The 13,964-nt window shown below is 41.7% G+C and overlaps 1 protein-coding gene across 2 annotated transcripts in view; it reads left to right on the plus strand.

The window, feature by feature from the left end:
- The window catches only part of ST3GAL1 (ST3 beta-galactoside alpha-2,3-sialyltransferase 1), a 79,468-nt gene extending 65,976 nt beyond the window's left edge, over nt 1-13,492 (plus strand). The window contains exons 4-7 of one of the 2 annotated variants that reach the window (XM_065831030.2): nt 1,775-1,954; nt 5,521-5,566; nt 8,089-8,208; nt 10,040-13,492. In XM_065831030.2, the coding sequence (XP_065687102.1) occupies nt 1,775-1,954; nt 5,521-5,566; nt 8,089-8,208; nt 10,040-10,213 (520 nt within the window). In that variant the 3' untranslated portion in view covers nt 10,214-13,492. The remainder of the gene's footprint in view (nt 1-1,774; nt 1,955-5,520; nt 5,567-8,088; nt 8,209-10,039) is intronic. The other variant, XM_071803782.1, reaches the window with a different exon arrangement.
- Nucleotides 13,493-13,964: the final 472 nt, after the last annotated feature.

Below are 13,964 nucleotides of genomic sequence, written 5' to 3' on the forward strand. Positions count from 1 at the left end.
CTCTCTGGTGACGTGATATTCACTTGCACATGCCCTAGTATATACAGCCAAGCATAGGGAAGAGCCAGTGTATCTGAGAGGACACTTTTCCTTCCAAACACCACATTGCAGCCCACTTTTATTTGTTTAATTATCTACTTTCATGTTGGAAGGAAATTCCTGCTTGGTCCTTCTTGCTAAGCCTGCATGTGAACACTGCCTTCTGTCACATCATGCAGGCAGCCCCACCATGGATGGTGGACAAGGTACATAAACCCAAGGGCAAGATGTGAGTAAAATAGCTAAGAAGCCACCCTTGGCTTTGTCCTGACAGAAATAAAACCCTGTATTTTATACCTTAGACTGACTAATCTCAAGAAAAAATATAGTAAGTCTCATGCTTTACTGAGTATTTCTACACAATATGATGTGGGTCACTGGCACAGAAGAGGCTACATCAATAACAAGCCCATGTGGGTTGGCAGGCTGTTCTACCTATGCTAATAACTCCGTTTGAGGAAGTTAGAAGAAACTTAACTATTTCACCTCAGGAAGCACTACAGTAGCATAACCTGGCATAGACTTGATAACAGATTTTACCTCCCCCATTATCAGTGACCAGGGCAGCATGTTGTCTGGCAATGTATGATGCTCCTCATCACCTCATCAGCTACATCCTTCCTTGTCTTCCCTGCACTCTTCCAGGAGCTGAGTTAATGTCTCTGCAGAAGACTGCACTGGGTTGCAGAGAAACTCCATTCTGCTCTGAGCCAGCTTGGGGGTTTCTCCATGGTGTTGCACAGCAATGTGGATTCATGCAGGGCCATTTTGGGGGTCCCTAATGTGCATCACACTGCACCACAGAAACATGCAAATCTCTACTAGAAGTGAGCTAATGCATCAGGGAAGTAATTGCTGATGTGTGCCCAGTTTTGCTTTCAGAAGTGAACACAAGCGTAGAGGTATTTCTGCAGTTCTGAGTTGGGAAACCGCCGGCTCTGTTCCCTGATACACCCAACATGAGGTAGCCCTGTTTCACCAACACATTTTGCCTGAGCCCTGGTGGGCCACGAACAGATCTCCATGCACTGGACCCAGAGTTACTAAAGCAAACCATGTGTGTGCAGAGCAATCCTAAGTAGAGGTACCAGTTTTAGGGGACATACTACAAAGTAAGGTTCAATTAAATGAAGTGTCAGCAGAAGGTCCTGGATTTGTCACTGTGGCTTTGATGCATTTTCATGGGAGGACCATAAGAAATATCTGCTGCTTCCTATCACACATATCATGTTTTTTACCTTGACCCTAGACATCCAAATACACCTGTACAGATGGGGAGAATGAAACTGTGAGAAGTCAACCCAATGGACTTCAGGCCAATGTCTTTCTCACCTACTGGAGGCTTCAGCTTTAGGATGAAAGGAGATATGTCCTCATGGACCCACTGCTCTTTTGATCAGTGCTCCGTTGACTGAAAAGGGTACTCAGTGATGTGCTCAGAGATACACTTGCTTGGCAGAAACTCCCATTCAGTCCAAGGAATCCCACACTAAAGCTGAGCTTTCATTTTGTTTTAATTTAACCACCATGGGTGATGGTCATTTCAGCCTTCTTGAGGACCATTAACACCTTTTTAAGGTTGTCTGAGGAACCTGCTTACAGCACTCTCCTTAGCCACAACAGCATTTCCCTACTACCTGAAGCAAATGATTTGGGGAAGAATCACACATGTTTGCACGTATCTAGTACATCTCCAGGTTCCTCACTCTCTGACTTCTTATTATTTGGGCTGCAGAATGAACCGTGCCCCCACCACTGGCTACGAATCAGATGTTGGGAGCAAGACCACTCACCACTTCGTTTACCCCGAGAGCTACAAAGAACTGGCAGAAAACGTGAGCATGATCCTGATCCCCTTCAAAACCCTGGACCTGCGCTGGGTTGTCACCGCTCTCACCACAGGCACCATCAACTTGTGAGTAAGGGCAGCCCCAAGTGGACAGGCTGAAGGGATGGGAGCCCCCATACATTGCTGTAGGACACAGAAGCCCATGCTGGGAAAATCCTTGCTTCTGACAAGGCCTAGGGGAGCTTTACAGACCCTCTCCAGTCAGGGTTCAGTCCTGAGCGCTTGCATTCTATGAAAAGCTTAATGTTATGGTGCAGTCCTGGAGGAGAAGATCCAGATCCAGCTCTTTCCAGCCCCACACAGTGGTCTCAGATAAAAGAAAGAGGCAATTTTTGCTGCTGGAGGTGGCCAGTTTGAGCAGTGGCTTTGGGGTTCAATACCTCATTTTGACGTTCTGCTCATCCTTCCTCCTCTCCCATCCCTTGGCAGTACAGTGGTACCCATCAGAAAACTGTCGCAAAATCAGGTATTTGGTGGTCCTAGACACCTGGATTACCCCACCTGAGGTACTTGGCTGGCCAAGTCATCCTCCAACATACATTATTCCACTTGCAGAAGAGGACAAGGAGGCAAAGAGCGATGTGCAGGCTGCTCACAGAAGGCAGTGAGAGCAGAAGCAGACTGGGGCACTTGGTTCTCCATCCACAGCATCCTCCCCTGGTCAGGAGTTCTGTCCGTCTTTCCTGATGGAAGACGATTGAGAGCTGTGTCAAAGAGACACCATTGTTCCCTGTGTCACCTGTGTGCCTTAGATTTAACTTAACATGTTTTGCCTCACAATGCTGGTATTTATTCTCCATTTCTTCGTGTTTTCAGAAGAAAATGTTGTCTTGCTTAATGCATTTATGGCAAAACTAGAATTAGAAATGTGAACAAAATGCATGTTTCTTCTGGATGCCTGCTAGCAGATTCTCTCCCTTCCTATAAAATGGCTTTTCCTAATCCAGAGAATGCAATACATGACATTTGTACTGTGTGTGAGGTTATCTGCTGGATGTAAAGCCACAGCCTGGTGGGGTTGCTCAGTGGTGCCCTGCTACACATAGACAGTAACAGCAGATCAGATTGCATTATTCCAGAGAGAAGTATTTCAAGACATTTAAGCTTTTTTTTCACCACAGTTTCAGAGCCTCAGAAGATTAAAGCTTGGAGAAGTATGTCCAAGCTGACTGAGGATAAGTCCTGCTTGACATTTTTAAGGAAAACTTTTTGATGGGACAACAAATGGAGTTTTATTTCTTTCATTTTTCTTTTCTCTCTTGGCAAATACATTTTAGATTCTTTTCATTTCTTATTAAGACTCTCTTAGCTTGTAACAAATCTTGTTTAGTCTCTTTTTATCATTTTTTTTCCAACAGCACTTAGTATATACAGCCATAAGTTGTCTGTAAACAAAAAATCCATCTTCAGGACACACTCATATCTTGGAAAAATCAGCACACACTTAGAAATTGGCTGAAAGATTTCACCTTTTTTGAAAGGCTTTTTTTTTCTTTTAGAAAGTGTTTTGATGAAAAAGGTTGAGAAAGTCTGCTCTTAAACCTATAAGCAAACCCTATCAGAAGCAATGGAAAGCTCCCAGCTGCCTTCAGTTGCCTTTGACTGAAACCTCTTGCTGCCTCTTTATCAAATCCATCCTTGTGCTCGGAAAAGGCACCTACAGAGGACCAGTTGTTGCCATTGTCACCCATCCATATTTCCAGCACTGTCACTGCTCCGTGCCCAGATTGCAAAGCCGTTCGCTATTTTTTGTGGAGTATTTACCTTCAGAAGTGGCAGCAAGTGGGTTGCAGCAGTAAAGTTGAGTAAGCCCCTTAGCCTGTCAGGAAGATATAAGTGGTTGACTACAAGGCAGTCACAGCACATGTAAGGAAGAACATCTTTGCTTAATAAATCACAGGATATATTGCATATTTGTAATTAGATTGTATACACGGGCTTGGTAAGCATCTGGTATAAATTAGCGTGTGAGAATTTAACCCCATGGAAGAAATGCCAGTATTTTAAGGCTTTTGCCATACTCAGAGCAGGGAATTTGCATAATTAATAACCTGGCACATGCTGGAGCAATAAAACCAGAAAATCATGAGCTCACAAATCATAATGCATTTAACAAAACTTTTAGGCTAACAGAATAAACCTATGAGCATACCTTAAACACACAATGCTAGATACAGTGTATAGGGGAATTCTTGACTGTACATTTGTAAAGAGGAGAAGGCATCAAGTTAAAAAAAAAAAAAATCTGAAATTGGGTATTTTAGAAGAGAATAAATAAATAAAAAAGATAAGCATCCTGTATTATGGTTCCAAAGAAAAGCCAAACTGCAGATGGCCTTAATATTGGCTCGAATTGATAGCTGAATGAGTCGGACATGTCCCATTTGACTGATGGATGTCCTATTTCAAAGTGGCTCTCTAAGACTGAGCATTGTCCCAGAAAAGACTTAGGAAAGCCTTTTGGTACAGAAAACCTTCAGGACCTCATCAGTCATATATTTAGCCTACTTACCTTAACTTGACTTCTCCGAGTCTTCCAGGAATCTCTACAGTGAAAAATTTCCATGTATCTCCACTTGGTTTTGCAAAAGGAGATACCTAAGGAGATGAGGACATTGCTCGGTCACCACTGGTCTGGGAAGACTTAGACAAATGTTTTGAAGTGCTGATGATCCATGGTTCAAAAAGAAATAAAACTTTAATCACAGGAACCTTGTTACCAAAAATCAAACCAAAACAAAACAAAAGCACAAGTGAAAAACCAAACAATCAACAAAAAAGCCCCCACAAAAATCAAAATAAACAAAAAACCTCACAAGTAAAAACATTTAGGTTGAATTACTGAAAGGTTTAGGTGGTTTATGACAACCTGTCTAAAAAGTATGCGGAGTGTATTTGGGGATATAGTCCAGCTACAAGGCCAGTTTAGAATTTTCTTACTTGAAACAAAGTCAGGGGGATTTATTATTTTTACAGCACTCGTGATGAGCTGTGCAATGCCAGCCCGCACTGTGCATGAGATATGGGGAAGAAAAGATCTTTTTGTTTTCAAGACATGACTCGTGATTTTGATCCAGTCATAAGGTCTGACTTGGAAGTTTGACGCTGGGAACTGCAGGAAGCCTTCAGCATCCCCCTGAGGAGAGGGGGATAGCTTGTTGGTGAGGGGCCGTGTACTGGGAATGCCAGAATTGCACATAACCACAGAAATTACAAACTCTACTACCACCTTCTCTGGAAATCATGCGGTAGCCACAAGTATTAGGAGGGGAGAAGTCTCCCCCTGGTGGGAAAAGGGTTTCCTGCCATGAAAATAAATGCAAAGCCCTTTCCTTCATCAAAGCACAAAGATTGTAACAGTCACAGGCCAAGAAGTCATGATCTCCACGTAATATTGACTTTACAACTGTCAATAATTAACTCCTATAAACTTGCTTCAGTGACACCTCAGTTCTTTTTTATGCTGTATTACTTAATTGCAGCCTCATTTTCCAACAATTGCTTGAATATATTGCTTTCAAATAATTTGAAATTATTTCTGTACATGGAGAATATTCTATCTTTGGAAATACAGGAAAATATTAACATGTTCGACTTCTACTAATCTTGGTGTTATTTTTTTCTTCTAACAGCACGTATGTTCCGGTTCCACGGAAAATCAAAGTCAAAAAAGACAAGGTAAGCGATGCTGATTTGTGAACTTGTTCTGCTAATCTACTTGTAGGTCTTTTGCCACTTTGGGAGACTGCAAGAATCCAAAGAACCCCTTGATATTCATAAAAACTACAATCAGAACACACACTTCACAAGGCTCAGGTGAACTAAAGGTTTAGCCCCTGTGTGCCCTTCAGGACATAGATCAACCACTAAATAACTGAGATTGGAAAGAAACTATTCTTGTGACTATACCAGAGCATTACCACTGTTCTGAAGGTTGTTTTGCTTCCTCTGGTACTGCTCAGGGAGATTTAAGGCTCACAGTTGGCCAACTGTGCTCACCATCCACAGCAGTTCTGCTGTTCCCATCCGTTGCAGTCATTTGGATGTAATGGCACTTTGAGCTATGGAAAGCCTTTGGGGTTCTTTAAAAATAATTTGACTATTTGAACACCAGGGATGTTTCTCACTCCCAGCTCAGTTCCTTGGAATAAAGAGCTGAGTGAACTCTGAACAAATATGCTGTGTTTTAAAGTCAGGGGAGAATTCAAGATAGTATCGATGGCTCTTGGAGAAGGTTCCTAACCCACAGTTGTAATAACTGTCTGCACCCAATTAAACAAACCTTGAGACTAGGCTCAGGCTAAATCCACACTGATTTTGTCACAGATGAATTAAAACTCTTCCAGGCAATGTTCAAGCAAGGTTTGAAGAATAGTGCGGACCAGGGAATATTCCCTGTTTTGCACAGGGCCAGAATTGAGCAATGTGGGCAGGGTCTGTGCCGTAGCACTTCCCTCAAGGCTAACAAAATACTTCTGACTCATTTTATTTCATTGTGTGGATGTGCAGAAGGCAATCGGTCAGCAGACCTCAACTCTCTGAGGTCAAAGGTGGACAAACCTACTACCCACTTACAGTGCTCAGAAGATAGTCCATCCAATCCATAATGATTCATTGCCCAAGTTTACTATGGTCTAATAGACGTGTCCTATGGCAGGGTTTCCCATGGGGCAGGATAGTCATTCCAATGTTGCAACTTTAGCCACTGTGCGAAGACTTTTGTCTTCTGTAGCTGCATGGTTTGGGGACATAACCAAGGCAGGCTATGTAGAGAAAGGTGAAAGATGTTTCCTCTTCCACAAGCCTTCCAGCAAAATGTATAATTCTCTCAGCCTTTGGAGAGGCTGATTTTCAGAGGAGCTCAGGCTTCTAATGTCTCAAGGGTTGGTAATATGTGTTAGCCCCAGAGCATTAAAATTAAAGATTAAAGCACATGTCCTTCATTCAGGAGGTCGGGTTTTGCCCAAGGCTTCAGATGAGGTCTTTAACCAATATTAGTTTATATCCCTGAGCTCCAAACTGTGGACTTTTGGGGCTATTAAATAATCACTTAGCTCATCCCTACCTGGTGTGAGAAACACATTAACCTCTGCAAAAACCTTGTGAGATGCACTATGACAGGTTGTTAAACTCATGTCACTCTTGAGTAGCACCAGCCCAGGGTATGGCTGGTGATTTGCAGTAGCTTCCTGAGCAGAGAGATGAGAAGCTTGTATTTCTTCCCACGTCGTGCAATGCAAAACACCCTGTGAGAAGCGATTACACACAGATACAATATCAGCAATTAACCTCTGACTTCGTAAAAGGAAAAGCCCTGCAGCTAACCAGTCACTCTAATTACAAACGCAGCATGGAGGGAAAAGCCTCTCTTTGCCTGGTTGCGAGAAGGTGGTTGAAACCAACGGCTCCCACCAGTTCTCGGATTTACTGTGCACTCAGGTCTGATCTTAAGCACTCTGTCTCCATTAGATGGCCTCACAATTTCCCCAGGTGATAACCAAGTACTATTTACATCTTTAAAAAACAAACAAACAAAACAAAACAGCATAGAAAAATAGCATGTTTTGGAAATGGGAGGAATGCAGCTGATGCAACCTGATAAGCTTCCTGATACTTTACACCTGACCTCTCATTTCCTTAGATCTGTACCTATAGCGATACTAAGGCATGGTCAGCGTATTGTGCAGAATATGCAATTGTTCCTACGTTCCTGCATGAATTACAGCTGGAATTAATGATCTTAAGGGTCTTTTCCAACCTAAATGATTCTATGATTCTATCAAATATCGGATGGAATCTTATACTTGCCTTGCTCAGGCCTCCAACTCCCCAGAGCTCACCTGCAGGACACTACAGGGAGAGCTGAATGCATAATTTTCTTCCAACTCGTGCCATTTCATGCTCATTGGTTTCAATAAGAATCATCCAGGATTTACATTAGTGTAAGCAGGTGGGATATCAAGACCAAAGAAGGAATATTAATGTGTAATTGCACATGGGAAATATCCTTGAATGCGCTTAGCTCTGGGACTTTATTTTTCTCTTTCACTTGCCCTCAGGGAATAACTATTACTTCTTTTTCCCTTCCTCCCCTACCCAAGTGTCCTTTAGGGATGACATGCTACTGTTGGTTTGTTGTTTGTTGTTTATTTTTCCCCAGGGTATTTTATTAATGAGTCTTTCTCTCCATTTTTGCCTAGATCCTCATTTATAATCCAGCTTTTATGAAATACGTCTATGAAAATTGGCTCCAGCATCATGGGAGATACCCCTCCACGGGCCTTCTGTCTTTGATATTTGCACTCCATGTATGCGATGAGGTCTGTGTTTGGATATATGGATAAAAATTCAGGACATTTCACACTGAAGTGCCAGGAACGTGCCCTGGCCACTCAGCCTTTATTTCTCTCTCTCCATTTTCTCTACCATTTGCTTCTTCAAACAGATGCAGAGTCCTCAGTAACATGCAAATATACTCAACTGACAGTGATTTTTTTCATGTTAGCAAGCTGTAGGGTTTAAGACGCTTTTGGGGGGAATGTAATTAAACATAAAAAGTGAGATTCCACTTGGCTTTCAAAGGCATATAAATATGGATGGTGTTAGTGCCCATTTTGTCAGTGGAATCCCAAACTACATTTTGTCTCACTGTTTAGGCATCTAGAGCCATTGGTGTTGCCCTGGGCATGCCTTCTGTCTCCATCTGCCAGGCCAGAAAAGTATGAATCTCTTGTCTTTGTGTGACATCTGCCTGCCTTGAATACATGTATTGAGCACCCAAGGACATCTCAAATGGCACTTATGTTTGGGCAACTGCAGTGAGGTCTTATCTGTCTAATCAGTGGGGCAAATAAACTGCATGATAAGACATTAGGAGAGCAGTATTGCTCCCTGGGTTCCAGCGACCGTGCTGCCTGAATCACCACTGACTAATGGACGTTCAGGGACCTCCGTTTAGATATCTTAATCTTAAACATGATCCTACCTGAAGAACTTCAATGATCATCTCTTACATTAGCCAATTTGGGGAGTGCAGATGGTCTCTTTTCAAACTCAACCTTGTGGGTTTATACAGTAGGTTGTGATAAATGCCTCTGCCCCAGCAGTTACTTGAGAAAATTCTCTGGCTTGAGTGATGTGAGATGCTCCTACATGACAGGAAACTTGGCTAGTTAGTGTAAGGCCAGATCAGCTCTACAAAATCCTGCTAGCATGAGCTTGTCAGCATGGGGGATAAAAATCACTGTACTGATAAAATCCCTGTCCTGGACACAGGTCTGATGATGAAAGAGATCTTTCTGTCACCTAGGCCTGTGTTGATTGAAGAAGTGATTGAAATGCTCTTAATGATGTTGACAGAAACTGTACCACAGCCAAGGCAGATAGGGTGGGTGGGTTGGGTGGAGCCTGTTTTCTGGTGAGCAGGCAATGAGCCAGGCTCTGACATTACCAAAACCAGTTTAAAACAACATCATATTTTGGTTGATCATAGTGTGGGTGGGTTAGGACACTTGTTTTGTGGGCTATAACCCATTCAAAACCAGCCATATGGCCACTCGCAGTTTAAATAAGTCAACTGTATTTTTGGACATTCGCCACCAGAGCAGACAGGCATAGCCATTGGCAAATGACCTATTGAGAAAGGCCATAGGAGTATACACACGAAGAACATAAGGTCCGTCTGACTCCAGAGTGACTGCAAATGTCATATAATTAAGCATGTAAGTGACGATCGGCATGGGTCATCATTTGAAAGACTAGAAGCAAAACCAAATTTTTTCCAGTCTTTCTGGCCTTAATCAGCTAAATAAGAGATTTCCATCCCAAACCACTGACCTCCTGAGGTCAAGCATCATGCTTAGGGGACAGGAATGTGTTTTTCATAATTGCCAAATGAGAATTCATGGATAGAAATTTCCTTTTCTGTCTGGGTTCAGGTATGGGGGTGTTGTCAGAATAGCTTCGGATGTAGTGTCTCTTGAGGAGGCCTTGGGCCATTATTCTGTGGTTGCATCATGTCATGCAGCAGAATAGCTTAGGACACCACCGAGGTCCTGCTGCCGATAGGAGAATCAAGAGAGATTCTTCAACATTTCAGATGAAGACCAGTTGTTTTCCAGGCTATAACACTATTTCTCTCTTACTTCCTAGGTGAATGTGTATGGTTTTGGAGCAGACAGCAGAGGGCACTGGCATCATTACTGGGAAAACAATGGTTCAGCTGGGGCTTTCCGGAAGACAGGTGTCCATGATGGGGATTTTGAGTTCAACGTAACTTTGACTCTTGCCTCCATTGAAAAAATCAATTTTTTCAAGGGGAGATGACCCTGAGCACAGAGAGAAGTGGGGGCTGCAATTTCCAACATGCGGCAGAACAAAGCCCAATGAAGATGATCTGGGCACCGGCCAGGTTTGAACGTGTGAATCTGCGATGGATTTGGAGCGTCTCGCTGCTGCAATGGTCACCGCAGGGAGCTCGGCCAAGGACCAGCTTCCACACTGCACGTGATTTCCAATCTCCAGATACCTGGAATCTACCAATCAGTTGTGGGAATAAATGAATCTCTGCTTAGGCTCTATGGCTTGATTTCTGAATTACTGATGAAAGATCTACCTGTTGCTATTAGGGGAAAGCTGGGCACAGGAACTGCTGTTTGTGTGTCTGTTCTTTCTTCAAATAAGGCAGGAGATCCTTGAAGAGGAGTCAAAACAACTTCTGGGACTTAAGACCAGCTAGGGCAGCTCTGAACATCATAGTAAGGATTACCTCAAAGAAATGAATTCACTTCTGCTGTTGATCTTCTTTTTGAACTGTCTCTTCTATTTCATTTATTATTTCTGGTTTCATGCTGTATTAAGCAAAAACGTGATGAAGTTGCCTGGAGTAGCACATTTTTCAACCCTTGCTTCATTCCGCATTGATAGTGTCTAGAAGATATGTATCAAATCATCTCTGATTGTATATTATTTAATATTGCTTCCTATACAGCCATAATGAGAGAGAAAACAATACTGACAACTCCAGCAAAAAATGGCCTTTTTAGCCACTTGTCTTGTTCGGTTATATATGATTTTTTTTTTTCTTTTTGGTGGAAATTACTCTGGAATGCTTATTTTCATTTGATCAATTTAAGGTTGGAAAGTGGACTTTTTTCTTTCAGTCATTTCTATGTGCCTTTATATTTGTGCAACAGACGTGATTTTTTTTTAAAGATGACAAACCCTAAATTAAACTTTTTTATAAAAGGGGGAAAAATTAACCAAAGTTTTGCCTCCATGTGGTATACTTTTGTAGTCAAAACCAAGAATAACAGCTCCTATATTGTATTTGAGCAAACACAAACAATACTAATTTTTAAAGGTAACTTTTACCTTTTTTTTTTTATGGGAAAATATCCAAAAGTTCCAAGGAAACGTTTCCTCTTATTTTTTTACAAATTTAGAAAGTGGTAGCTCTTTGCAAAGTCTTTATTTGAAATTGAAGAACTATTATGGGTTGGATATTAGCTAGTCATACAAAAGGAATCTTTTGCCCTGTAGCAGCATCTACAAGGACACAATCTACACAAGCTGATCCTACAGTGTAAACTAGACTTCAAAATTATGTGCATCTCTGGAGGAATTAGAGTATTATGTCAGTACCTCTAGGCAGTGAGAGGAGGGAAGTGACAGGCAAGATTTCATATCCACAGATTTTTGCTGGAATTAGCACATTTAATCTCCAAGGACAGATCAAGTGTGAATCCAAGAACAATGTTCAGGTGCTGAAGAATGGACAACAGTTTTATTTTTCTTCCTGATATCATGAAAATAAGATTAATGGATTATTGTCCCACTCTCATTTTTAATAGATTATGATGATTGAGGTTTGTGGCAATTTCAAAATCATCACCTAAATTATTCGTCTTTCTTGCATCAGTTGTGGCAGCAAATCCAAGCTGATGAGTATTTGAGCTCAGCGAAAGCCTCGCCCTTCGCTCAATGATGTGCTTCAGTCCAAAATTTATCCCCTTGTCTTTCCGTGCCAGTTATTAAATGTGAACTCCCCTCCAAGGCAGCAATTCATGGCAAAAGAGGCACGGTCAGGTGGTATTTTGGGCCACAGTACAATTCACCAACATAAACTGCTTTACCTGCATGAGTATTGCTGGACTCACAGTGTATAAAGAGAGGAGGATGCCAAACATTACATGGGGAACTGAGTTCCCTTTGATGTACATATGTGACCCTTCAGTTTAGCAATATGGAAAGGGCAGGACTTTAAAATCGTCATTCTTAGACCTGTTCATGATCCTCTCTCATGTCAAGAAGGCCTTTTCTAAGCAAGGTGGCCAGCAGAACTCACCTGGATATCACAGGCACAGCAAATTCAATGGCCTTACTGTCTTCTACATGTCCTTTGTAAAAGAATGAAACATTTCTACCTGAACCATGCTCATTTGTTTGTTTGAAGCAGTCTTACTGTTTCAGTTTTTGTTAATCAATATGTTTCTGGTGAGATATCACAGTAATACAAGCAAAGCAACTGTAAGAGGGAGAAAGGACTCTACAGAAGATCCCAATGCTTTCTTCACCCTGTGGCTGGATTTTAGAGATACTTTTTTGATCATAAGCTTCAAATATTTTAATATTTTTTTTTCTCAGTAATTTAGAAACACTTAATTGCTGTTTCAGTCATTCTTCTGTCATCACTTGGAAGAAAACTCATGGTGGTTTGGTACCCAAATCCCACTGAATTTCTTTTTATTTTTTATCACGTGTCAGTTCGGGCTCAAATAACGTGGCAAAACATAGCTATCTTCTAGCCCATGTTGTTCTGCAAGTTTCCTTTTGTTGTCCAAATTAAATTTCCCATTTTCCCCTGAATATTCTGCTTCTGACAGCAGATATGAAACATTGTGGCTTATACTGTTGTGGATAGATTTAGTGTCTTCATCATGGAACAAGCTGCAAATCCCATCTAATTTTCTTGTTGACAGCAAGCGGTAACTGTGTACCACTGGTGTCCGTTTTTCAGAGCACGAGATGAGCAGAGTGGTCCTCTTCAGCTGCAGGATGAGTGATAGTCTGTGCCCTCACATTTCTATTCCAGAGGAACATTTTCTAGAGTCCTTTAGGCAAATGACTGTTGTATTAGATCTTTGTTTCAGTTTCTCCACAATTTTGCTGTTCGCTCAAATGCCTTCAGGATAAGGAGATAGATACCAACAGATGATGTTGAGGGAAGAATTCATTCCCACTGTCAATGTTGAAGACTGTGTTCCTGCTAGAAACTTTATGGGTTTGTTTTGTTTAAAGGAACAACAAAGGAAAACATATAGCAACATGTCAAGGCTTCGAACTCTTGAACTGTATTTGCCACCACTTCAAAGTCTCCGAAACACTCCTTGAGTGTGTGTTGTGTTTTTTACCAAAGCCAAATCTCTTGAGCACTTTTTTCTCTCCCATTACCAGATTTTGTTCCTGTTTTTCTTTGACTACATGATCGACTATGATAATAATTTTTTTCTCTGATGGTGGGGAGTCTCAATCATTCTTTGACCTTTTATTTATTTAATTTTTCAGTATGATATGAATCAAAATAAATTTTTTATTGTAATCAAATTGAAGGTGTTTTTCCCTGTGCATATTTCTTCCCACATTTCCATTAGCTCCTAGAACCTTCTCTGTCACATAGCAGTGTAATCAAGCCTTATTCCACTGCCCTCCCACCCATCTCTCGGGTGATACCAGCAGAGGAATGTGTGCTTCAGACCGTTGGAAAGCTTGTGGTTATGGGCATCACACTGCTTCAGTTATGGCAGCTGTAGGCCTCTCTGGAGAAGAAACAAACTTGACATGCCTGTCATCTCCTGATGGATCTATGCTGTATTTAGGTGATACATAAGGGAAAACTGAAAGACTCAGAAATCAGTGACTTGAGAAGACAGTCAACACAACTGTTCTCTGGGTCTTACAGACCTGGCTCCTATCATGGGAGAGATGTTAAGGATCCATCCTAGGTCCCTGTTTCAAGAGTCAAATTTAGCTGCTGTGGTCACACAAGCACTTTAGTCATGAATGGCCTAGGGTGTCC

This window comes from Patagioenas fasciata, chromosome 2 (genome assembly GCF_037038585.1).
Source record: "Patagioenas fasciata isolate bPatFas1 chromosome 2, bPatFas1.hap1, whole genome shotgun sequence".
In the NCBI taxonomy this organism is placed as follows: Eukaryota; Metazoa; Chordata; class Aves; order Columbiformes; family Columbidae; genus Patagioenas; species Patagioenas fasciata.